This window comes from Loxodonta africana, chromosome 21 (genome assembly GCF_030014295.1).
Source record: "Loxodonta africana isolate mLoxAfr1 chromosome 21, mLoxAfr1.hap2, whole genome shotgun sequence".
NCBI lineage: Eukaryota > Metazoa > Chordata > Mammalia > Proboscidea > Elephantidae > Loxodonta > Loxodonta africana.
Window position 1 is genome coordinate 58,466,335 of NC_087362.1, and position 25,622 is coordinate 58,491,956.

General features: G+C 39.8%; 1 protein-coding gene across 10 annotated transcripts in view; it reads left to right on the plus strand.

The window, feature by feature from the left end:
• Window positions 1–25,622, plus strand: part of CNOT1 (CCR4-NOT transcription complex subunit 1) — a 119,911-nt gene that overhangs the window by 7,633 nt on the left and 86,656 nt on the right. For 8 of the 10 annotated variants that reach the window (XM_023556517.2, XM_003417028.4, XM_023556518.2 and 5 more), the window contains exon 2: window positions 18,712–18,987. In XM_023556517.2, the coding sequence (XP_023412285.1) occupies window positions 18,886–18,987 (102 nt within the window). In that variant the 5' untranslated portion in view covers window positions 18,712–18,885. Of the gene's footprint in view, window positions 1–8,346; window positions 8,491–11,667; window positions 11,754–18,711; window positions 18,988–25,622 lie in introns of those variants that run through there. The other 2 variants (XM_064273955.1, XM_064273956.1) reach the window with 2 other exon arrangements.

A 25,622-nucleotide genomic window follows, 5' to 3' on the forward strand; every position in this document is an offset into this window, starting at 1 on the left:
TGCAATTTCATTTTGAATTTTTAGTCATCTCTTATCAGGCCCCAAGGACCCTGGCAACCAAAAAACATTGGTATTATACGTTGTTGTTGTTGTTAAGTGCCATCAAGTTGGTTCTGACTTACAGTGACCCTATGTACAATAGAACAAAACACTGCCTGGTCCCATGCCATCCTCATAATCGTTACTACGTTTGAGTCCATTGTTGCAGCCACTGTGTCAGTCTGTCTCATCGAGAGTCTTCCACTTTTTGCTGACCCTCTACCCTACCCAGCATGATGTCCTCTAGGGACTTGTCCCTCCTGAAAACACGTCCAGACTGTGTGAGACGAAGTCTCACCATCCTCACTTCTAATGAGTACTCTGGCTGTACTTCTTCCAAGATAGATTTGTTTGTTCTTCTGGCAGTCCATGGTATATTCAGTATTTTTTGCCAACACCATAATTCAAAGGCATCAGTTCCTCTTTGGTCTCACTTATTCACTGTCCAGCTATCTCATGCATATGAGGCGATTGAAAGTACCGTAGCTTGGGTCAGGATGACCTCAGTCTTCAAAGTGATATCTTTGCTTTTTAATACTTTAAAGAGGTCTTTTGCAGCAGATTTGCCCAGTGCAATACGTTGTTTGATTTCTTCTGCTTTCATGGGCATTGTCATGGATTGAATTATGTCCCCCCAAAATAAATGTCAGCTTGGTTAGGCCTTGATTCCCAATATTGTGTGGTTGTCTTCCATTTTGTGATTTTCCTATGTGTTATAATCTCTGCCTGTGGTTAAAGAGATTTCTACACTGACCCAAACCTGTTGCCGTCAAGTTGATTTCAACTCATAGCGACTATAAGACTGAGTAGAACTGCCCCATAGAGTTTCCAGGGAGCGCCTGGTGGATTCGAACTGCCGACCTTTTGGTTAGCAGCCGTAGCACTTAAACACTACGCCACCAGGAATGGGATATAACACCCTTGCTCAGGTCACATCCCTGATGCAGTGTAAAAAGAGTTTCCCTGAGGCGTGGCCTGCACCACCTTTTATCTTACAAGAGATGAAAGGGAAGCGAGCAGAGAGGGGGATCTCACACCACCAAGAAAGCAGCACCAGCAGCACAGCGTATCCTTTGTACCCGGGGTCCCTGTGCCTGAGAAGCTCCTTGAACAGGGAAAGATTGATGACAGAGACCTCCCTCCAGGACCAACAGAGAGAGAGCCTTCCCCTGGAGCCAGTGCCCTGAATTTGGACTTGTAGCTTACTAGACTGTGAGAGAATAAATTTCTCTTTGTTAAAGTGGGTACTTGTGGTATTTCTGTTATAACCAAAAAAACCAAACCCAGTGCCATCAAGTTGATTCCGACTCATAGCGACCCTATAGGACAGAGTAGAACTGCCCCATAGAGTTTCCAAGGAGTGCCTGGTGGATTCGAACTGCCGACCCTTTGGTTAGCAGCTGTAGCACTTAACCGCTATGCCACCAGGGTTTCCATTTCTGTTATAGCAGCACTAAATGACTAAGACGGATGTTGATTGTGGATCCAAGTAAAATGAAATTCTTGAATGAATTACTTGCCTTCTCCAGTGAGATGCAGGGATATGGGTCTGTTCACTGATATATCCCAAGTACCTGGCACATAGTAGGTGATCAACAAATACTTGACTGGGTGAATATGTATAGTACTTACGCATAAACAGTTACTCTGGTAGTTGTGGTAGGCACTTCACATAAGCTGTTTACTATTTCTTATCATATGATAGATTTTAATTGTGCTTGGCTTTGTGTTAACTTTGTGGATAGCCAGTCTTGCGGTATTCGAATCTAGGGCCCACCCTGTAGAAGGTGGATAGAAAGGCCATTTTCTCACCAAGGCCACAATTAGCATTTGGGCGGTATGGTTCTTCATTGGTGGTACTGTTTTCCTTGCAAGATGTTTATTACATCTCTGAATCTCACTGAATGCCAGTAGCCCCCAGGCCCACACATTTCAAAACGTTTTTGGAGATAATATTGCCCTCAGGTTTATTCCAGTAAATCTCTTGAGGTTCAGATTTGTTGTTCTGGTTATTTTATTTTAGATAAAATTATTGTTGGTATAAATCACCAGTCACAAACTTATTTTAATTTTACAGTAGTACATGGGAAAGAAGACTACATAGGGAAAAGGAATATTATATTTCACTGATTTTTAAGATAATTTTTCTATATTTTATCATCTCTGCAATTGGGATGTGACTTATCTGTCATAAGAAAGCATTGTGTTAGAAAAAATGCTGTAAATTAAACTTTCTTAGTGATATGTACGTAGCCCCTGGGTGGTACAAATGGTTAACATGCTCAGCTGCTAACCAGAAGGTTGAAGGTTTGAGTCTACTGGGAGATGCCTCAGAAGAAAGGCCTGGCAATCTAATTCTGAAAATTAGCCATTGAGCATCCTATGGAGCACAGTTCTATTCTGACACATGGTGTTGCCATGAGTCAGACTGGTTTTTTAGAGATAGGTAAAATGCCGTTCACAATTAAAATTGTTGTCTTAAATTTGAAATGTGTATGCTTTTCAGACAAAATAGTAATAGCTAAACGTATTGTCTTTTAAATTGTAGGTTGTGAATTTAGGGGGTAACACCAGCATTAAAAAGGGCGTATAGTAGGAAATCAGGGTACATTACTCATAGTTTCATGGAATTTGTTTCAGGTATAAGAGTGACTACTGTGTAGCAATGTATAATGTACTTTACGTTGTAGGTCTTGTGTGACTAATTTTGTCACTGGCTCAGGAAGCCATATTAGCATTATTGTGGGCAGCGTTTTAGTTGGGGAAGTAATAAGGATGTTAATGAAGGTGACTTTAAAGACAGCCAACTTAAAATGGAGACTGTAGAAAATTATCCCTATCTTTTCTCATGGTTAGTGAAGAAGGAAGAAATTTCCCAAACTTTATTGACTACATTGTGTTTAATCTCTTAAAAAGCTTATTCGAAGAGCCCTCAATGCTGGGTGCTTGATTGGGGAGTATCGATGAGGAAGAGATACTGAATAAACTCAAGGTATCCCTGGGAACTGATGAAAAGGATAATACACATAGAACAACAGTGAACAGTGGGATTATATTTTATAGTGTGTCATGCATACTGAAGGAGGGGGGTAAAGGGGTAGAAGATGACGTGGGTTGTGTGGCTTTGGAGGGGATGGGGCTTGAGCTAAAGTCCGGACCTCGTTACTTGATGCTTTTGTCCCCTTCCTTTAGAGAGATTTAGTCTCTTCTATTTTCCTTATGCTCCCGTCTGTTATCCTCCAAAGACTGCGTTCCTTCCTAAAGACCATCAGTGATCTCCTAACTGCCGATTCTGATGACTTATAATCATTTCTTTGTCCTTCTTTTACACTGCCAACTATATTTTCTTCTTTAAATCACTACCCTGTGGTTTCCCTAATCTATAGATGTATTAGTTATCAATTAAACCTCATTGCCATTGAGTTGATTCTAACTCATAGCGATTCTGTAGGACGGAATAGAACTGCCCGATAGGGTTTCCAAGACTATAAATCTTTACAGACGCAGACTGCTACAACTTCCTCCTGTGGAGCGGCTGGTGGGTTTGAACTGCTTACCTTTTGTTTAGCAGCTGAGTGCTTAACCAGTGTGCCACTAGGGCTCCTTCCGTACTTATCAATTGCTGAGTGATGAATTACCCCCAAAGTTAACTGCTTAAAACAAAGAACATTTATTACTTCAAGGTACAGCTCAGCTGGGTGCCTCTTACTTGGGGTCTCTTACAAAGCTGCAGTTGAAGTATTCCTAGGCTATAGATCTTCCAAGCTCTCTCACGTGGCTGTTGGCAGGTGTCACATCCTTGCTGGCTGTTGGTCAGGAGACATCAGTTCCGTGCCGCATGTGCCCATTCCATAGGACTACTCACAGCATGGCAGCTTGCTTCCCCTACAGTGCAGGCTCCGAGGAAGAGAGATGAACAAGATAGAAGTCAGTGTTTTTGTAACTTAATTTTGGAGACGACTTCTATCACTTTTGGCATATTTTATTCTTATGAAGCCAGTCATTACATCCAGCCCACCTTCAGCAATATTTATATAAGGTATAAATATTTGGCAGGGATCGTTGGGGGCCGTTTTAGAGGGTACCTATTCCAGTGGACATTTCCCAAAGATCTGTCCTTGAATCTTAGGGATGCAGTCTATTCCTGGATTTCACCTATTACCATCCTGCAAAGGACTCTTCTTGGCTAGTGTTATACACTCTAGTAGATTTTCATTTCTGGCCACTTCTCATTTTCCTTCCTGGATTCCTTCTTTTCTAGCCGCTCTGGAATGCTGAGCTTCCTCAGGACTCTATCTAGGTCCTCTCATTCTTCAGTTTTCTCATCTATATGTTGATGACTCCCAGATCTATATTTGCAGCCCACACTTGCTGGATTTCAGGTAGTAAATCCAACTGCCCAACAGATTCCTTCTGTGTACCTCACTCTAGACATGTCCCAAAATTGAGTTTCTGTTTTTCTTTCTTGCAGTTAAAACTTGTTCTTCCTCAGTTGTTTCATGTCAGGTGTAAATGGAACACCAGAAACTCAGGTGCATGAGCCAGTCTGGAAATGTATTGGACTCCTCTCCTCATTCTTCACACAGCTGCAGCGTCCTTGCAATTCTTTCCTGGATGCATTCATTCTTCTTTCACTCTTGACATTTTAAGTTTTCCTGCAACTTACTCTTTCCTTTCTTAATTTTACACTCTGTAAAAAGATATCTAAAAATGTTTACCTGATCATTCTCATGGTATTAAGTAAAGCAGGCTAGAGTTACAAAGAACAAGCCCATGATTTGGCTGCCTTCTTTGTAGTGATTGAGGAACCCTGTGATCTACCCTCCTGTAGGTTTTTATTCAGCTAGTAGATGGTGAAAGAACCAGAGGATCACAAGTAGAAGGTTTTATGGGCCAGGTCTGAAAGTGTCATGTATCATTTTTGACCAATATGTATGGACTAGAGCCTCCTCTAATTACCACACCTAACTGTAAAAGAGGCTGGGAAATGTAGTCTGGCTGTTTATCCAGGAAAAAGAGGAACAGATTTGGTGAGCATGTAGTCATTCTCTGCCACACACGTATCCCCTAAAAACACCAAAACCAATTCATATGCCTTACAGGATTGCTTTTGTGATAAAACTCAAAATTCTGAAGTGGGTTCTGGAAGTACTGGAATGGAAGTCCACAAATTAGATTCTAATTACCTCCAGACAGCATTTCATCGTGGCCACTAAGTGAGTGTGTCCGGCATCCCCAAGACCGCCCCCAGGTTTGATAATATGCTAGAGGGTCCACTGGACCTGGCGTATTGTTGTACTCACGCCCATGACTTAGTGCAGGCAGTCCTAGATTATGAACGTCTGTCCTTCTGACAGCTCATACTTCAGAATGGACTGCCATAATAAGTGTCATACAGTGGTTCGTAATACCGCGCACACACACTACTTTCTGATGCCCATGAATGAAAACCTTGCATGGTTTGGAAGTGTTTCTTAAGTGTTTTATGTGCGTAGAAGCCAAACGGAAGGCCATTGGTGTCAAGTTGATTCTGACTCATAGCGACCCTATGGAAAGGTACCCAAGAAAACCAAACCTACTGCTGACTCATAGCGACCCCATAGGGTTTGCAAGGCTGTAAATCTCTATAGAAGCAGACTGCCACATCTTTCTCCCACAGAGTGGCCGGTGGTTTCAAACTGACAACCTTTCCATTGGCAGTCAGTTGCTCTAACCACTGTACCACCAGAGCTCCTTATATATACTATATAATAAGACCAGAGATTTGACTGACCAACGCTAAATAAGAACTGTATGTGCCTGCTCCAACTTACTTACAAATTCAACTTAAAGACAAACTTAGGAACTGATCTCGATTTTGTTTGTAACCCGGGGAATGCCTGTTATAGCAAAAGGATGCAAAGCAAAATCAGCGAAAGGAAAACGTACCTGGGACCAAGACCGGAGGAAACGAAGCACAGGCTTCTAAGAGTCTGCTCACAGTGGAGTCACATGTGACACATTTAATTCCTCCAGCAACAAATCACAACACATGTGAAATTATATGTGTTTCAAAATTGGAAGTTGGGATATGATCAACTTGATAGTTTGGGGTCTGACCTATTTGGCTTCTTAAAGTATATTTAAACCTAGCACAAGCTAGATAGGTGATACTAAGAAGATTGTTAGCATCAGTGCTGTGTTGTAGTTGTTGGGTGCTGTCCACTTGCTTCCAACTCAGTAGTGACCCTGTGTACAACAGAATGAAACACTGCCCCATCCTATGCCATCCTCACAATTGTGGTTGTGCTTGAGCCTGTTGTTGCAGCCACTGTGTCAGTCCATCTCCTTGAGGGTCTGCCTTGTTTTTGCTGACCCTCCGCTTTACCAAGCACGATGTCCTTCTCCAGGAACTGATTCCTCCTGATAACATGTCCAAAGTATGTGAATTAATAGGAGGGGCACTTTTAGCAGGTGATACTTGTATCGTTATTATTGTTAATTGCTGTCTAGTCAGCTCCGACTCATGGTGACCCATATACCACAGAATGAAACATTGCCTGGCCCTGCTTCATCTTCAGGATCATTAGTATGCTCGAGTTCATTATTGCAGCCACTGTGTATTTTAAGTGCCTTCCCACCTGGGAGGCTCATCTTCCAGGACTATATCAGGCAATATTCTTCTCTGGGTTTTCATTGGCTAATTTTTAAAAGTAGGTCACCAAGCATTATTCCTAGTCTTAGTCTGGAAGCTCCGCTGAAACCTGTTGGCTATGGGTGACCCTGCTGGTATTTGAAATACTGGTGGCATAGCTTCCAGTATCATAGCAACATGTAAGCCACCACAGCATGAGACAAACTGACAGATGAGTAAACTGGAAGAGATTTTGAGGGGATCACTGTTGGGGCATTATAATAATTCTGACAGTATAAGGAATTAGATCATAGTGAATTTTTCCAATTTAAAATTTTTCTTCAAAATGTAATGAACTTGTTTCTTTAATCAGCTTTATGTTAGATTTTATGCTCGAAAGGTAACATACAGTTCTGATGAAGACTTTAATAATGATCTCTTTACATTTTTGACAGTCATCAAAGAGAAATGTTTGCATAAATGAGTATGTGATTATTTAAAACAATTTTTAATAGCCAGTTTTTTTAATTGAAATATTTAAAGGGTAAAGGCTCTTTTAACAATGTAATACTGATTTTTTTTGATAATGCAAATGTATTTTGAGTTCAGCTTTTAAAATAATTGAAAATAGTGAAACTTTAATTTGCAGAATTTGTATGCATTCAGCTGTCTTGGATGCTTACTAAAACAGAAGACAAGCAATTAGGATCTTTTTTTTTATGCTTTAGGTGAAGGTTTACAGTGCAAATCAGTTTCTAATTAAACAATTAATACACATATTGTTTGTGACATTGGTTCAAGCAATTAGGGTCTTAGTTGCCCCTATCAGGAGCAACTCTTCCATTCAGCTTGCCCATCTTCTTACTCTGGACCAGCCAGTCACATCTTGATGGGCCTGGCCATGCTCCCTGCTAGATGGACAGCGGCTTACTTTTTAGCCAGCTGCTCAAGCAGATGTCAGGTGATAAAGCATCTCTTTGGCTGTGCTTGTAGTGGATGCCTCCTTCTGTTCTCCTGAGGGGATGTTATCAGAGGGCAGACTGGTTTAGGCTACCCTCTGGAGTCTCTCTGCCTTGAGGGCTTAGCAGATCATTATCTCTGCTGTACCTCTTACCCATTTTACCAGCTGTACTCCAGTCAGTTACTCCTGGGGAACCCATACATATCAGCTCAGCCGTGCTTCACAGGGATTTCAGTGGCTGATATTTTGTAAGTAGATTGCCAGCTTTTTTCCCCCGCCCCGAGGCAATTCTAGATGGACTTAGAACCTCCAACTTTTCACAAGAGCAGGCTAGTCATTTACACCATCCAGAGACTTTCTTAACCATTCAAGAATACCCGTTTGGGAAAGCGACCACCTATCTGAGGCCGAGTTTCACAAGTCAAAACAAATAAGTTTTGTCATTTGTTGAAGGTCATCTAGATAGTGTTATTTGTAGTAGGCCGCCTGTGGTTTTAAATATTGGAGTATTTTTTAAATTGCTACTTATTTTAAGCTTTTTAAAATAATTTTTATTGCGCTTTAAGTGAAAGTTTACAAACCAAGTCAGTCTCTCACATAAAAACCCATATACACCTTGCTACATGCTCCCAGTTACTCTCCGCCTAATGAGACAGCCCGCTCTCCCCACTCTCTCTTCTCGTGTCCATTCTGCCAGCTTCTAACCCCCTCCACCCTCTCATCTCCCCTCCAGGCAGGAGATGCCAGCATAGCCTCAAGTGTCCACCTGATCCAAGAAGTTCACTCCTCACCAGCATCCGTCTCCAACCCGTTATCCAGTCCAATCATGTCTGAAGAGTTGGCTTCGGGAATAGTTCCTCTCCTGGGCCAACAGAAGGTCTGGGGGCCATGACCACCGGGGTCCTTCCAGTCTCAGTCAGACCGTTAAGTCTGGTCTTTTTATGAGAATTTGGGGTCTGCATCCCCGTGCTCTCCTGCTCCCTCAGGGGTTCTCTGTTGTGTTCCCTGTCAGGGCAGTCAGCGGTTGTAGCCGGGCACCACCTAGTTCTTCTGGTCAACAACTAACATTTTGCCGTATTTTTTCTAGTAGTATTTTGCTGAACTGTTTGGTCCCAAATGTTTCAGCATGCATCTCTTAAAAAAATAAAGCTTTTTTGTATAACAGTAATATACCCAAGAAAATGAAATACTTCTGTAATGTGTAATATCCAAACAATTTTCGAACTTAAATCAGTTACCTCAAGAATGTCTTTGATTAGGGTTCACAAATTACTTTTTCTTTGAAATTTTGCAATCTAGAACAGACCTCCCACTTTTTTTCCTTCATGCTCACATTTCGATGAGCTCAGGGCAGTGGTCTTTGTATATTGGTCCAACACTTTGATTAGTATGATAGGTTCCTCGTGTGTATTTAAATTTGTTCCTTGAACCCCATATTTTCTGTAAATTGATAAAGTGTGGAAGTATGTTTAGGTTCAAGTTCAAGATTTTTGGCCAGAATACTTTGTAAGAGATACGTATTTCATAATTGCTTCAGTAGGCATATATGTTAGGTTGTCCTATTAGTGATAACCGTGATCTCTTGGTTAAAGGTAGTGACTGCCAGATCTTTTTGTAAAAGGAACGTTTTCCCCTTTGCAATAAGTAGGTAATCTGTTGGGTAATACTTTGGCTTTATGCAGATTTTCCAACAACCTTTCACCTGAGCATGTTTTCCACTGTTGGTTATTCTTGGTTGAATCCGTTTTTACATGGTGGGTTAGGGGTGTTAGAAAATAGTAGTTTTCTTTTCAAATAATTTCTACATTAGCTTTTCCCTAAGGAGCTTTTCTTCTTTCTCTTTTTTAAAATGTAACCATGGACCCAGGGATTCATTGTGTTATAGTTATAGTCTCTTTTTTTTTTACATTATAAGTTATTAGAACTTCTACCTGTAGTGTCTTACTGAAATTGCAAATTAAATAACACATTATCATTTAAATCTTTTATTTATGTTAGAATGTTTAACTGTTTGGAATTGTTTTTTCATCTGGATATGTGTGAAGAGTTTTGAATATAGAAATGTACTGGTGGCTGCAAATAGTAAACTTGATCAGAGGCATGCATTCAAATGATATATTCGTGATTAATTAAGAATGTAGACTATACCAATTGGTAATAGTAACGTAACCAAATTATTCTCACATTTTGCCCCCCTCACATATTCTTAAATGATGCTGTGGTTTAGGCCGATAATAGAAACAGTGGTCATAAGTTGCTTTTTGGTGCTCAAATTGACAAAAAATAAACATTGAGAGTTCCTTTCACTGGCTTTTGTGACCTTTTGACATATCCTCCTTTGATTTTGAGTGTTTCCTTGTGTATTATCACAGGATGACCAGATTTCTTTGTATTTTCATTGCACCAAACCCCTGGGATCAATCATTTCTCCAAGGAACCTTAGTTCTTTCTAGTATTTAGAAAGATCCAGGATCTAGATGAGCTTGTTGTCACTGTTTCTAGGCTATTTCATTAGACCAAATTAGGTGTTTTTTTTTTTTTTTTTTTACGTTTTTTTTGCTTACCACATTTCTCTGTACTGGAAATCTAGATTCCTACTAATACTTTTTTTTGCTTTATCCAACAATATATTAAAAATAGTTTAAAAATTACAAGAAAATACAGCTAACAGTAAACCTACTGAGTCAAACTTAAAATTCTTTGAGTTCTTTGTACTTAAAAATACATCCCACTAAGGATATCCAAAGTAATGTGTTCAGAAGTTACTTGAAATAATTTTTTATGTTGTCAGTTTGATATCCAGGTTCATTTGTTTGTGTTCAGCTTTAGTCTTTTTTCCTTGTTTGATCTAATTTAAAATTTTCTAACGTAAAATATATACATGATTCAAAGATTAAAATCATATAAAAGGTATAATATGAATTTCTGTTCCTGTTTCTGTTCCTTCTGCCTCCTTCTCTTTTACTCTGTTACAAACCAAACCAAACCCAACCCGTTGCCGTCGAGTCAAGTCCAACTCATAGCAAACCCTATAGGATAGGGTAGAACTGCCCTATAGAGTTTCCAAAGAGCGCCTGGTGGATTTGAACTGCCAGCCCTTGGTTAGCAGCCACGGGACTTAACCAGTACACCTCCAGAATTTCCTACTCTCTTATAGGTAACCATTTTTCATTAGTTTATTTTTTCTGTGTATACTTGCAAAAAAAGCAGGTGTGTTTGTAGGTATATGTGCGGATGTACAAACAAAAAGCATATACACAAAAAGCCTAAAAGGTAGCCTACTATATATATTCACATATGCACATACTGTCCAGGGTATTTATTCACCAGTCCCCTACTCATGGCCATTCTTTTGCAGTGACAAATATTGCTGCAATGAATAGCATTTTCATACGTTACAGGTTTGGAAGTGTTTTCCAGTTAGAATTCTAGAAAGATTCCTTTTTAAATGGAATCTTTTTTGAGTTATTATTCCATAGAACATTTTTTGTTGTGCTTTAGATGAAGGTTTACAGAGGACATTAGTTGCTCATTAATTAATTACACATATTGTTTTGTGACATTGGTTGCCAACTCTATGACATGTCAGCACTCTCCACTTCTCTTGGGTTCCCTATTTCCATTCGTCCAGGTTTCCTGTCCCCTCCTGCCTTCTTGTCATTGCCCCTGAGCTTATGTGCCCATTTAGTTCCGCATACATGGTTGAGCTGTGGGTATTTTTGTTTGTTTTATGGACCTGTCTAATCTTTGGATGAAGGCTAAACCTCAGGAGTGACTTCATTACTAAGGTAAAAGGGTGTCTGGGGGCCATAGTCTCGGGGTTTCTCCAGTCCCTGTTAGATCGGTAAGTCTGGTCTTTCTGTGAGTTTGAATTTTGTTTTACATTTTTCTCTAGCTCTGTCCAGAACCCTCTGTTGTGATCCCTGTCAGAGCAGTCAGTGGTGGTAGCTGGGTACCATCTAGTTGTGCTGGACTCAGTCTGGTGATAATTGTGTCCGTTAGTCCTTTGGACTAAACTTTCCCTTGTCTCTTTGGTTTTCTTCATTCTCCTTTGCACCAGACGAGGTGGGACCCGTCGAGTATCTTAGATGGCTGCTCACAGGCTTTTAAGACCCCAGACGCTACTCACCAAAGTAGGAGGTAAAACATTTTCTTTATAAACTGTGTTATGCCAGTTGAGCTAGATGTCCCTACACACCATGGTCCCCAGTCCTCAGCCCAGTAATTTGATCCTTCCGGGAGTTTGGATGTGTCTATGGAGCTTCTGGTGGCATAGTGGTTAAGAGCTACAGCTACTAACTGAAAGGTCAGCAGTTTGAATCTACCAGGTGCTTGTTGGAAACCCTGTGGGGCAGTTATACTCTGTCCAGTAGGGTTACTATGAGTCAAAATCAACTAAAGAGCAATGGGTTCGGTTTGTTTTTTTTGTGGCGGTTCCATGACCTTGCCTTGATTGGGTGGTGCTGACTTCTCCAGTATTGTGTGCTGTCTTACCCTTCACCAAAGTTAATGCTTAATTATTGCCTAGTTAGTGTTTTTCCTCCCCCTCCCTTGCAACCAACCATCAAAGATTGTTTCTGTATGTAAACCTTTTCATGAGTTTTTACAATAGTAGTCTCATGAGTGGAATTGCTGGATCATATGGTATTTCTATTTCTAGCTTTTTAATGAAGCACCACATGGTTTTCCAAAATGGTTGTACCCACCAGCTGTGCGTAAAAGTTCCAATATCCCAGAAGCCTCTCCAGTGTTTCTTATTTTCTGTTTTTAATTGCCAGTAATGTGGGGTGAGATGGTATCTCATAGTAGTTTTGATTTGCATTTCTGTAATGGGTAGTGATCATGAGCATTTCCTCATGTGTGTGTTTGCCATGTGAATGTCGTCTTTGGTGAAGTGTCTGCTCATATTCTTTGCCCCCCCCCCTTTTTTTTAATTGGATTGTCATTTTGTTGTAGAGGTGTTGGATTTTCCTGTAGATTTTAGAGATTAGACCTTGTCTGATTTATCATAGCCAATTTCTTTTTTCCCAGTCTGTAGGTTCTCTTTTTACTCTTTTGGTGACACCTTTTGATGAGCATAAGTGTTTAATTTTTGATTAAAATTGTTAAGATTCCAGTTATCGAGCTTATCTTCTGGTGTTTGTTTATTATTAGTTATGGTTTGTATCCTATTTATGCAGTATATTAGGGCCTCTGGCATTGACCCTATTTTTTTTTCTATGATCTTTATCATTTTTGGTTTTATATTTAGGTCTTTGATCCATTTTGAATTAGATTTTGTGTACGGTGTTAGGTATGGGTCCTGTTTCATTTTTTTACAGATGGATATCTGGTTTTACCAGCACCATTTGTTAAAAAGACTGTCTTCCCCATTTAGTAGGCTTTGGGCCTTTGTAGGTAGATGAATTTACATCTGGGTTTTCCATTCTGTTCTGTTGGCCCGTGTGTCTGTCGTTGTACCAGTGCCGGGCTGATTTGACTACTGTAGATGTATAGTAGGTTCTGAGATCAGGTAGTGGTAGTGTGAGGCCTCCTACTTTCTTCTTCTTCAGTAAAACCAAACCAAACCCATTGCCATCGAGTCAATTCTGACTCATAGTGACCCTATAGGACAGAAGAGAACTGCCCCGTAGGGTTTCTAGCGTGAATTCGATGGCCAACCTTTTGATAAGCAGCCTGAGCTGTTAACCACTGTGCTTTTCAATAGTAGCTTACTTATCCAGGGCCTTTTAAGTGGAATTTTAAGTGAAAATCTTGTCTCTGTGTAGCTACTATAAACTGAGACCTTATTTTCTGTGCACTTACAAACAGAAGTATTTATTAGTCTGTTTTTTAATAGAAATAGGATCATGCAATTCAAAGTTTTGCAACTTTTCACTCAGTATCATTTATTTGCTTTACCCAACAGTGTATAGAAAACAGTTTATATGTATTCTTTTATGTTAACACTTGACAAGACAAATGTAAATGACAGCTGCTTGGTATTCCATGGAATGGATGTACAATAAGCAAATTTGTAATACTGTGTAATGTTTTTCTGATAAAATATTAAACAATTTTATATAAATTGTTGTTGTTGTTAGGTGCCGTCGAGTCGGCTCACGGCGACGCTACGCACAACAGAACGAAACATTGCCCAGTCCTGTGCCATCCTTACAATTGTTGTTATGCTTGAGCTCATTGTTGCAGCTGCTGCGTCAATCCACCTTGTTGAGGGTCTTCCTCTTTTCTGCTGACCCTGTACTCTGCCAAGCATGATGTCCTTCTCCAGGGACTCATCCCTCCTGACAACATGTCCAAAGTATGTAAGACGCAGTCTCGCCATCCTTGCCTCTAAGGAGCATTCTGGCCCCACTTCTTCCAAGACAGATTTGTTCGTTCTTTTGGTAGTCCGTGGTATATTCAATATTCTTCCCCAACACCACAATTCAAAGGCGTCAGCTCTTCTTTGGTCATCCTTGTTCATTGTCCAGCTTTCACATGCATATGATGCGATTGAAAATACCAGGGCTTGGGTCAGGTGCACCTTAGTCTTCAGGGTGACATCTTTGCTCTTCGACACTTTGAAGAGGTCCTTTGCAGCAGATTTGTCCACTGCAACGCGTCTTTTGATTTCTTGACTGCTGCTTCCATGGCTGTTGATTGTGGATCCAAGTAAAATGAAATCCTTGACAACTTCAATCTTTTCTCCGTTTATCATGATGTTGCTCATTGGTCCAGTTGTGAGGATTTTTGTTTTCTCTATGTTGAGGCGTAATCCGTAGTGAAGGCTGTGGTCTTTGATCTTCATTAGTAAGTGCTTCAAGTCCTCTTCACTTTCAGCAAGCAAGGTTGTGTCATCTGCATAACGCAGGTTATTAATGAGTTTTCCTCCAATCCTGATGCCCCGTTCTTCTTCATATAGTCCAGCTTCTCAGATTATTTGTTCAGCATACAGATTAAATAGGTGTGGTGAAAGAATACAAGCCTGACACACACCTTTCCTGACTTTAAACCAATCAGTATCCCTTTGTTCGGTCCGAACAACTGCCTCTTGATCCATGTAAAGGTTCCTCATGAGCACAATTAAGTGTTCTGGAATTCCCATTCTTTGCAGTGTTATCCATAGTTTGTTATGATCCACACAGTCAAATGCCTTTGCACAGTCAATAAAACACAGGTAAACATCCTTCTGGTATTCTCTGCTTTCAGCCAGGATCCATCTGACACCAGCAATGATATCCCTGGTTCCACGTCCTCTTCTGAAACCGGCCTGAATTTCTGGCAGTTCCCTGTCAATATACTGCTGCAGCCGTTTTTGAATGATCTTCAGCAAAATTTTGCTTGCGTGTGATATTAATGATATTGTTCTGTAATTTCCACATTCAGTTGGATCACTTTCCTTGGGAATAGGCATAAATATGGATCTCCTCCAATCAGTTGGCTAGGAAGCTATCTTCCATGTTTCTTGGCATAGACAAGTGAGCACCTCCAGCACTGCATCTGTTTGTTGAAACATCTCAGTTGATATTCCATCAATTCCTGGAGCTTTGTTTTTTGCCAATGCCTTCAGAGCAGCTTGGACTTCTTCCTTCAGTACCATCGGTTCCTGATCATATGCCACGTCTTGAAATGGTTGAATATCAACTAATTCTTTTTGGTATAATGACTCTGTGTATTCCTTCCATCTTCTTTTGATGCTTCCTGTGTCATTTAATATTTTCCCCATAGAATCCTTCACTATTGCAACTCGAGGCTTGAATTTTTTCTTCAGTTCTTTCAGCTTGAGAAATGCCGAGCGTGTTCTTCCCTTTTGGTTTTCCATCTCCAGCTCTTTGCACATGTCATTAGAATACTTTGTCTTCTCGAGAGGCCCTTTGAAATCTTCTGTTCAGTTCTTGTACTTTATCAATTCTTCTTTTGCTTTAGCTGCTCGATGCTCAAGAACAAGTTTCAGAGTCTCCTCTGACATCCATCTTGGTCTTTTCTTTCTTTCCTGTCTTTTCAGTGACCTCTTGCTTTTTTCGTGGATGATGTCCTTGATGTCATTCCACAGCTTGTCTGGTCTTTGGTCACTGGTGTTCAGTGCATCAAATCTATTCTTCAGATGGTCTCTAAATTCAGGTGGGATATACTCAAGGTCATATTTTGGCTCTCATGGACTTGCTCTGATTTTCTTCAGTTTCAGCTTGAACTTGCGTATGAACAATTGATGGTCTGTTCCACAGTTGGCCCCTGGCCTTCTTTTGACTGATGATATTGAGCTTTTCCATCGTCTCTTTCCACAGATGTAGTCAATTTGATTTCTGTGTGTTCCATCTGGTGAGGTCCATGTGTACAGTCGCCATTTATGTTGGTGAAAGAAGGTATTTGCAATGAAGAAGTTGTTGGTCTTTCAGAATTCTATCATTTGATCTCTGGCATTGTTTCTATCACCAAGGCCATATTTTCCAACTACTGATCTTCTTTTTTTCCAACTTTGCATTCCTATCGCCAGTAATTATCAATGCATCTTGATTGCATGTTCAGTCAATTTCAGACTGACTGTAGCAGCTGATAAAAATCTTCTATTTCTTCATCTTTGGCCCTAGTGGTTGGTGGGTAAATTTGAATAATAGTCGTATTAACTGGTCTTCCTTGTAGTCGTGTGGATATTATCCTATCACTGACAGTGTACTTCAGGATAGATTTTGAAACGTTCTTTCTGACGATGAATGCAACACCATTCCTCTTCAAGTTGTCATTCCCAGCATAGTAGACTATATGATTGTCCAATTGAAAATGGCCAATACCAGTCCATTTCACCTCGCTAATGCCTAGGATACCGATGTTTATGCGTTCCATTTCATTTTTGACGATTTCCAATTTTCCTAGCTTCATACTTCGTACGTTCCAGGTTCGGATTATTAATGGATGTCTCTAGCTGTTTCTTCTCATTTTGAGTCATGCCACATCAGCAAGTGAAGGTCCCGAAAGCTTTACTCCGTCCACGTCATTAAGGTTGACTCTACTTTGAGGAGGCAGCTCTTCCCCAGTCATCTTTTGAGTGCCTTCCAACCTGGGGGGCTCATCTTCCAGCACTATAGCAGACAGTGTTCCACTGCTATTCATAAGGTTTTCACTGGCTAACACTTTTCAGAATTAGACTGCTGGGTCCTTCCTTCTTCCTCGTCTGTCTTAGTCTGGAAGCTCAGCTGAAACCTGTCCTCCATGGGTGACCCTGCTGGTATCTGAATACCGGTGGCGTAGCTTCCTGCATCACAGCAACGCACAAGCCCCCACAGTACGAGAAACTGACAGACACGTGGGGGTTATATAAATAGTACCTAGTTTTTCTATATGCTGTTTTATAATCTTTTTTACTCTGCAGCATACAGTAGATTTTTATGCCAAAATTCCACTTTTAAATGTCTGTTTAGCATGCCGGTTGGGGTTTTGTTCATGTATGTAGACAGTCCATATATTGATGGATATCTAGATTGTTCCCAGTATCTTACTATTAGGGAAAATACTGAGAGCACCCTATAGAAATCTTTTTTTTCCGCAGTTGTTATTACAGCCACATCATTGATAAGAGTTTTTTTTTGAACGCTATATGTCATTGACCTTCTGTTTGAACTGTAACACATCATGGTTAAATTGAGAAGTGTTAGAAAATAACTGTAGTAGAGTAATTGCTTGGACGGACTTTAGCCTTTTTATTGCAGGATTGTCATGGTTATCTTACTTGTTCCTTTACAATTCCACTCTTGTGATCCCAGTGGCAACACAAGGCATGACAGATCCTCTGGGGTTTTGAGAGAGGGATGCATATGTATGTTTTTAATAATAAAGGTAAGGAGGCCTGTTGAAGTAGCACAAATTCAGCACATGAGGACTTTCCAAACAGGTGTTGAATGATCTTCCAAGGAATTCTGAATTCCAAAAATACAACTGATATTTTAGTTTTTATTAACTTCTATTGAGCTTCAAGTGAACGTTTACAAATCAAGTCAGTCTGTCACATATAAGTTTATATGCACCTTACTCCGTACTCCCAATTGCTCTCCCCCTAATGAGTTAGCCCTTCCAGTCTCTCCTTTCATGAAAATTTTGCCAGCTTCTAACTCTCTCTATCCTCCCATCCCCCCTCCAGACAGGAGAGGCCAACACAGTCTCAAGTGTCCACCTGATATAATTAGCTCACTCTTCATCAGCATCTCTCTCCTACCCACTGTCCAGTCCCTTTCATGTCTGATGAGTTGTCTTCGGGAATGGTTCCTGTCCTGGGCCAACAGAAGGTTTGGGGACCATGACCGCCGGGATTCCTCTAGTCTCAGTCAGACCATTAAGTATGGTCTTTTTGTGAGAATTTGGGGTCTGCATCCCACTGATCTCCTGCTCCCTCAGGGGTTCTCTGTTGTGTTCCCTGTCAGGGCAGTCATGGGTTGTGGCCGGGCACCATCTAGTTCTTCTGGTCTCAGGATGATGTAGGTTTCTGGTTCATGTGGCCCTTTCTGTCTCTTGGGCTCTTAGTTATCGTGTGACCTTGGTGTTCTTCATTCTCCTTTGATCCATGTGGGTTGAGACCAATTGATGCATCTTAGATGGCTGCTTGTTATTTTAGTATTTTTGAATTATTATCCGCCTTTCAGTCAGCCATTCAGATACGTAAAACATGCATCCTAATGTATAACTTTAAGACCAAGCTATCAGATTCTGAAGCAATATATAAGGAGTAAAGTGAATAAATGGATTATTGTACATAGATTGTCGACAGTGTGGAAAGAGGCACTTTAAATGTGGAATGAGTATTTCTTTCCACAAACCCTAATTTTAACTGTAAGTACAGTACTTTCCTGCTGTTTCCAAAGAGTAAAATAGAAATCTCAAATATTATAGATTGCCTTGTTAAAATAAAATCTTTTGGGAAGGGTTATTTTCTTACACTTGCCCTGTCTTATTTTGAAACTTGGTGACATTTGTCAGTTGCTGTTGAGCTATCTGAAGGTTTTTGTTTTCAGTCCTTAGGTGATGTTTTATGTACTACGATGGAGAGAAGAAAAAATTTTTAAAGCTTTTTTTCCTGTACTTAAAAATGACTAACCTGAAGTTCTGGATTTTTTTTTTTTTTAAACAGGTGCCATGTTTCAGAACAGAGTAAGACCCCTGGTTAAGAAGAACTGAACACATTGTGCAGACACCAGATATAGGCTAATTACAAAGAAAGCATTAACCTGCCTCTGAGGTGACTAAAGGGGAATAATGGTGATTTTGCGCCGGGCTCGGCCGCCTGCTTCCGCCCCAACCAGCAATGAATCTTGACTCGCTCTCGCTGGCCTTGTCTCAAATCAGCTACCTGGTGGACAATTTAACCAAGAAAAACTACCGAGCCAGCCAGCAGGAAATACAGCATGTAAGTAAATTTGTCAGAAAACAAATACCATTAAAGGTAATGAGTGTGCAGTGGGAAAAAAGCTGGAAATTTATGTGGGTATTTTGCATGAAAGGTAACTAACTTTTGCCCTTTATTTCAGACGCTTTCACTTCAGCTTAATATGTAAGAGGTATCTTACCTCAGTCTTTTTTTTTTTTTAGCATTCGCAGATTTTTATTTTTCTATGGAAATTATGGCCTAGTTCCCGTTTTTAAATTTTATTTAAAAAATTGAGATACAAATCACAAAAGTTAATTCTTGTAAAATGTATGTAATTCAGCATTTTAGTCTATTTGCAAAATTGTGCAGCCGTCACTGCAGTCTAATTCCATAACATTTTCATCACCCCAAAAAGAAATGCCGGTATCCATTGGCAGTCTTTAATTCCTCCCCTAACCCCTGGCGATGACTAATCTACTATGTATCTCTATGGATTGACCTATTCAGGACATTTCCTATAATGGAATTTGACAATAAGTGACCTTTTGCATCTGACTTCCCTTACTTAGCATAATGTTTTTAAGGTTCATTTATGTTGTAGCATGTGTCAGTTCTTTTTTTGTGGTCAGCAGTATTCCATTGTATGAGTATGCTACGTTGAGTTCATTCAACAGTTGATGGACATAAGGGATTGTTTTTACTTTTTGGCTATTACAGATAAATGCTGCTGTGGATACAAGTATGTTTTCAATTCTCTTGGATATATTCCTAAATGTGGAATTGCTGGGTCAGATGTTTTAACACTTTGTGGAACTGCCAAACTCTTTTCTAAAGTGGCTGCACCATTTTACATTCCCACTGTGTATCAGAGTTCAGTTTTTCCACGTTCTTGGTAACACTTGTTATCCGTTTTTTAGTCATCCTAGTGGTTGCAAAGTGGTATCTCATTGCATTTCCTTAATAACCAGTGATGATGAACATCTTTTCACATGCTTACTGGCCGTTTGTATATCTTTGGGGGAAATGCCTATTCAGATCCTTTTGGACCCCTTCCCCTCCCTTCTCTCTCTAGTCTATTTTAATTGATTTCAAGCTTAGGTTTGACTTCTGGAGCATTTCATTTGATCTTTATGAAAGTTAAATAGTATAGTTTTAGTGGTCTTTCTTCCCAGTTTTAAGTCAGCTATATGTATGTATGTATGTGAAATTACTGTAACTTCTTAGCTGTGTGACCCCGGCTAACTTTTCTCAACCTCATTTTTCTCATCTGCAAAATGAGGATAAAAGAATAAAATTTACCATAAAATCTTAACATGGTTAAAGGAAATTATAGTACCTAACACAGTTCCTGTCACCAAAAAAAAAAAAACCAAACCCAGTGCCTTTGAGTTGATTCCGACTCATGGCGACCGTGTAGGACAGAGCAGAACGGCCCCATGGAGTTTCCAAGGAGCGCCTGGTGGACTTGAACTGCGGACCTCTTGGTTAGCAGCCGTAGCACTTAACCACTACGCCACAAGGGTTTCTGTTCCTGTCACAGGCATTAAAAATGCTAATTCTCTTCCTTCTACCCTGTTAACTGTAGTTAGTACATAGGGTAACTAGCTTGTAAATGAAATACAGTGCTAGTTATTTGAGCTAAATGTAGAAATGAGAGGGCTTGTATGAGAACATTTCTTTTCCTTTTTTTGTGTGTGTATGTGTAGGACTTGTGGTTACATTTAATTTTTTAAATTTTATTAATAAGAATATGTACAGCAAAACATACACCAATTCAGCAGTTCCTATATGTACAATTCAGTGACACTGATTACATTCTTTGAGATGTGCAGCCATTCTCACTCTCCTTTTCTGAGTTGTTCCTCCCGCATGAACATGAGCTCACTGCCCCCTAAAGTTCGTGTCTGATCTGTCCGAGTTGCTGTTGTCTTAAAAGAGCGTAACGTTCAAGGCAAATATTTTCTACTAGTTAAGCTAAACTCTTGTTTGGGTTTAAGAAGACTTCAGGGGATATTTAATTTTATTTTTAAAAGAGATGGCCCACTGACCTAATTTCCTAAGTTACCCACTTCCTCTACCCACAGGCAACTGATGTTAGCCATTTTTTTTAACTGTCCTTCCAAAGATATTCTTTGTGTATAGAAAATAAGTATTTCCTGCCTTTTTTTATGTGAATGGTACAATAAGTACTTTTCTGCACCTTGCTTCTTCTTTTTTTTTTTTTTTAATGGTATATCTTGGGACTTATTCTTATCGGTACATGAAAGACTTCTCTATTTTCCTTTAAAGCCTGGATAGTAAACCATTGTATGGATTAACTGTATTTTGTTTAATTCCTCATTGATGGCATTTTTTGTTTTTGCTATTAACAATACTGTTAAGGTCTTTTTTAATATGTATTTGCTAGTATATTTGTAGGATAGATTCTTTGAAGATTTGCTGGTTGAAAGATGTATATTTGAAATTTTGAATCACCAGATGGCTTGGAAGGAGCACTATAATTTGTTTTGAATGCCAGTATCATTTTCTCTGATTATGCAGAGAGAAGAGGTTAAAGATTTTGTGGACTTTTTGTTAGCAACCTATTTGTGAGTAAGTGGCCATTTTCTGAGTCATTGTTTTTATCCCACCATGAATAAGAGGGATGATACTTGATAGTGCCACCTGTTTCCACTAGAATGTCGATCCTCAGTTTAAAAGAACAACATATATGGTAGATGATGAAATTGTTTATGAGTATTGTATACCTTTTCCTGGAACTTTAGGGGAATAAGACAAACTTGCAGATTACTGAAGCTTACTCCTTCAAGTACTGATTTTTATCCTCAGTGTAAATTGTTGTGAAATGGACATTGGCCGTTAACTGTTTTAAACCAACATATTACTGACATAGATTTGTTTGTTTTTAATATCCCGGTATTATCAAGAAATCCCTTTATGTAAGCTGCATATCTCATAATGAATGACTCTAATAGTTTAATTTATGACTTTGGTTGGTGTGTGTGTGTTTTGCCACTTCCCTCTTTGCCCTTATTGCTTCTCTTAACCCTACTCTTGTTTGTTCTATCTGCTCTCTCAGCTGGAAAAGAAGTTATTCAAATTTGAGGTTCTAATAAATGGTGAAGTTAGTGAGATTTTGTGATGAGGAGTGCAAGAGCCTTAATTTTGTGAGGTGTATTAGTTGTTTAAAGGCCTTTTCTAAAGTTTTTTCTTCAGTTTACAGCTGTTAAGGAGGCTTGTTTACCTGAAGCATGACCTTGATAAGTGTAAATTGTCTCTTGACCCACCTTTCAAGTTATTGTGTAATTCTACATAAGTCAGTAGCTGCTCCCCAGGAGTTGTAGTGAATGAGAAGGAAATATGTCTAAGCATGTTTCCATACCTGTGAAATGCCTGGCACGAAGTAAACAATCAGGTAACAGTGATTCTTCAGCCCTTGCCTCCCTTTCTTTGTCAGCTTTCGGGAAACTTTTTTTTTTTTGGTTCTATATAAAGTGGGGAAACCCTGGTGGTATAGTGGTTAAGAGCTACATCTGCTAACCAAAGCAGTGGCAGTTCAAATGCACAGGCACTCCTTGGAAACTCTATGGGACAGTTCTGTCCTGCCCTATAGGATCGCTATGAGTCTGAATCAACTTGACGGCAACGGGGTTTTTTTTTTTTTTGGTTTTTATATAGTGTGGATTTCCACTGTAGAGATGTGCGTAATGACTTCCAAGAATACTATGGCCAGGTTTTATTGGCAAACAGTTGGTGGTTTTTAGTTAGTGCTTCCGGTTCTGACCAGGTTTTTGAATCCTGAACCTGAAAGATCTTTGCATTGCTAGTTACCAGCTCTTCACTAGTAAATTGGAAAACAAATACCTAAAATGCAGCTTGTCACAGCAGCATCATTGCAGTAAGAAGAGGCAGTTTTGTATTGCTTGGTCTGTTTCCTTTAAAACTCTGCGAAAGAGAGCCATATCTTAGTTGTGGCATATATACTAAAACTCTCTTTTTTTTTTTTAACTCATAAAGTATATTTTAAGCACTCTTCACCACTCTGCTGCCAGGACTCCAGGTGGTGTCATACTAAACATAAAATTAGTGTTTTGCCATTTTCAGTGGGTCTGTCATTCTTGACTGCATGGTTTTCCATAGTGTAGTTGTATTGTGATTTAATTAGTAACCCATTGATGGACATTTAGTTTGTATCCAGTTGTTTGTTAGAGCTGTGCTTCAGTCAACATTGTTTTATATGTATTTGTATACGTGTCTCTGAGGCACTAATTCTTAGATGTGGAAGTACTGCTAACTAGGTCAAAGGATCAGATTTTGGTACATGTTTTCAGATGCCCTGGAGAAGCACTTAACTCCCAACAGTGAACAAGGGTACTCAAATCCTCAAACTCTCAGAACTCTGGGATTATTAAGCTCTATAATCCTTTGCTGTGTCTTTCTGAAATGTTATGTTACTATGACAAACTAAATGAATGAAACTCTTTCGAAAGAAAGCTTTCTTTGTATACCCTATATTTTAGGTAAGTAGTATATTTGGATTGTAATCGTAACATTTTATGAGTATGTCTTTGTGCTTAGGCAACTCTTCTGCTTTCTAATGGAAAAGCTTAGTCCTTGGAATTATTTAGCTCTTATTTGACCTTTCTCTTTTCCCGTACCACTGTTTCTGTGGTAGACTGAAATACCAGCAGGAGTGTGTGCCTTTGGATTTGACTGCATTTGACACTGCTTTGTTTACCACACTTAGTAAGGAGGAAGAGTGTATCTTTTTTAATGTGAGATTGGGGGTGTTCCTAGTCAGAAGTGTAAAAAATAAGATGAGTTAACAGTGCTTAAGTTTGTTGGCTCTAATAGTTTCAGTGCTTCTCTTACTACAGAAACAAATCTAAGTTCTTCATTCTGAGTTTCAGGGCCTTAAAATCTAGTCCCAAAAGCTGTCCAGTAAAGACTTACCAGTTTTCTACCTTAACTTCCACTAATTACTTAGGATAAAGTCTGAAAACTGTGATTAGTCAGAATTTGACCTAACAGTTTCATGCAGCTGCTATTTAAACATCTGCTGTGTGCCACACATTATTATGTTTTAGTTTGTTTTATTGGAGCCTATTATACATATGTACCTATAGAACAGTTCACAGATTAAAAGTGTTCAAATCAGTGAATTTTCAGAAGTGAACATACATCTATCATAACCATGTAGGTCAAGAAAGATATTATCAACGTCTCAGAAGCTCAAGCTCTCTTCCAGAAACTGAACATAATCACTGATGATCTGTTGGTTACACTCCTTAGGTATATATCAAACAAATGCATACATACGGTCACCAAAAAACACATAACAGCCCCAAACTGGAAACCGCCCAATTGTCCATAATAAGGTACACTGTAAAGCAATGCGACTATTATATGGAGCAACATGGATGGATCTTATAAACACTGTTGAGTAAAAGAACCTAAGTGTTCCTTCAGTTTCGTCACTGTGTGTAACGTCAGTTCTCTCGTTTCATAGCAATTGTTCAAACGTCTATGGAAACCCTGATGGTGTAGTGGTTAAGAGCTACACCTGCTAACCAAAAGGTCAGCAGTTCGAATCCACCAGGTGCTTCTTGGAAACCCTATGGGGCAGTTCTACTCTGTCCTCTAGGGTCACTATGAGTTGTAATCACTTGACAGCAATGGGCTTGGTGTTTTGTTGTTGTTGTTGTTGTTGTTTTTGGTGCAAACATTTACAGTGTTACAGGCTTTACTTTTTATGGTGCTTTAAGTGAAAGTTTACAAATCAAGTCAGTCTCTCATACAAAAATTTATACACACCTTGCTGTATACTCCTAACTGCTCTCCCCCTAATGAGACAGTACCCTCCTTCCCTCCACTCTGTTTTTGTGTCCATTCGGCCAACTTCTGACCCCTCCACCCTTCCATCACATAGTCTCGTGTCTACTTGATCCAAGAAGCTCACTCTTTGCCTGTATCATTTTCTGTCCCATTGCCCAATCTAATCCCTGTCTGAAGAGTTGGCTTTGGGAATGGTTCCTGTGTTGGGCTAACAGAAGGTCTGGGGACCATGACCTCCAGGGTCCTTCTAGTCTTGGTCAGACTGTTAAGTCTGGACTTTTTATGAGAATTTGGGCTCTGCATCCCACTGTTCTCCTGCTCTCTCAGGTTCTCTGTTGTGTTCCCGGTCAGAGCAGTCATCAAGTTGTAGCCGGGCACCATCTAGTTCCTCTGGTCTCATGTTGATGTAGTCTCTGGTTTATGCGGCCCTTTCTGTCTCGAGTTCATAATTACCTTGTGTCTTTGTTCTTCATTCTCCTTTGTTCCAGGTGGGTTGAATGTTATCTTAATAGATTTTATTATGCCGGTTGACTTAGATGTCCCCTAAAACCATGGTCCTCAAACCCCCGCCCCGGCTACACTGGCCTTTGAAGCGTTCAGTTTATTCAGGAGACTTCTTTGCTTTTGGTTTAGTACAGTTGTGCTGACCTCTCCTGTTTTGTGCGTTGTCTTTCCCTTCACCTAAAATAGTTCTTACCTACTATCTAATTAGTGAAAACCCCTCTCCCTCCCTCCTTCCCTCCCTCCCCCACCCTGTAGCCATCAAAGAATATCTTCTTTGTTTAAATTCTTGTAACAGTGGTCTTATACAATATTTGTCCTTTTGCAGCTGACTAACT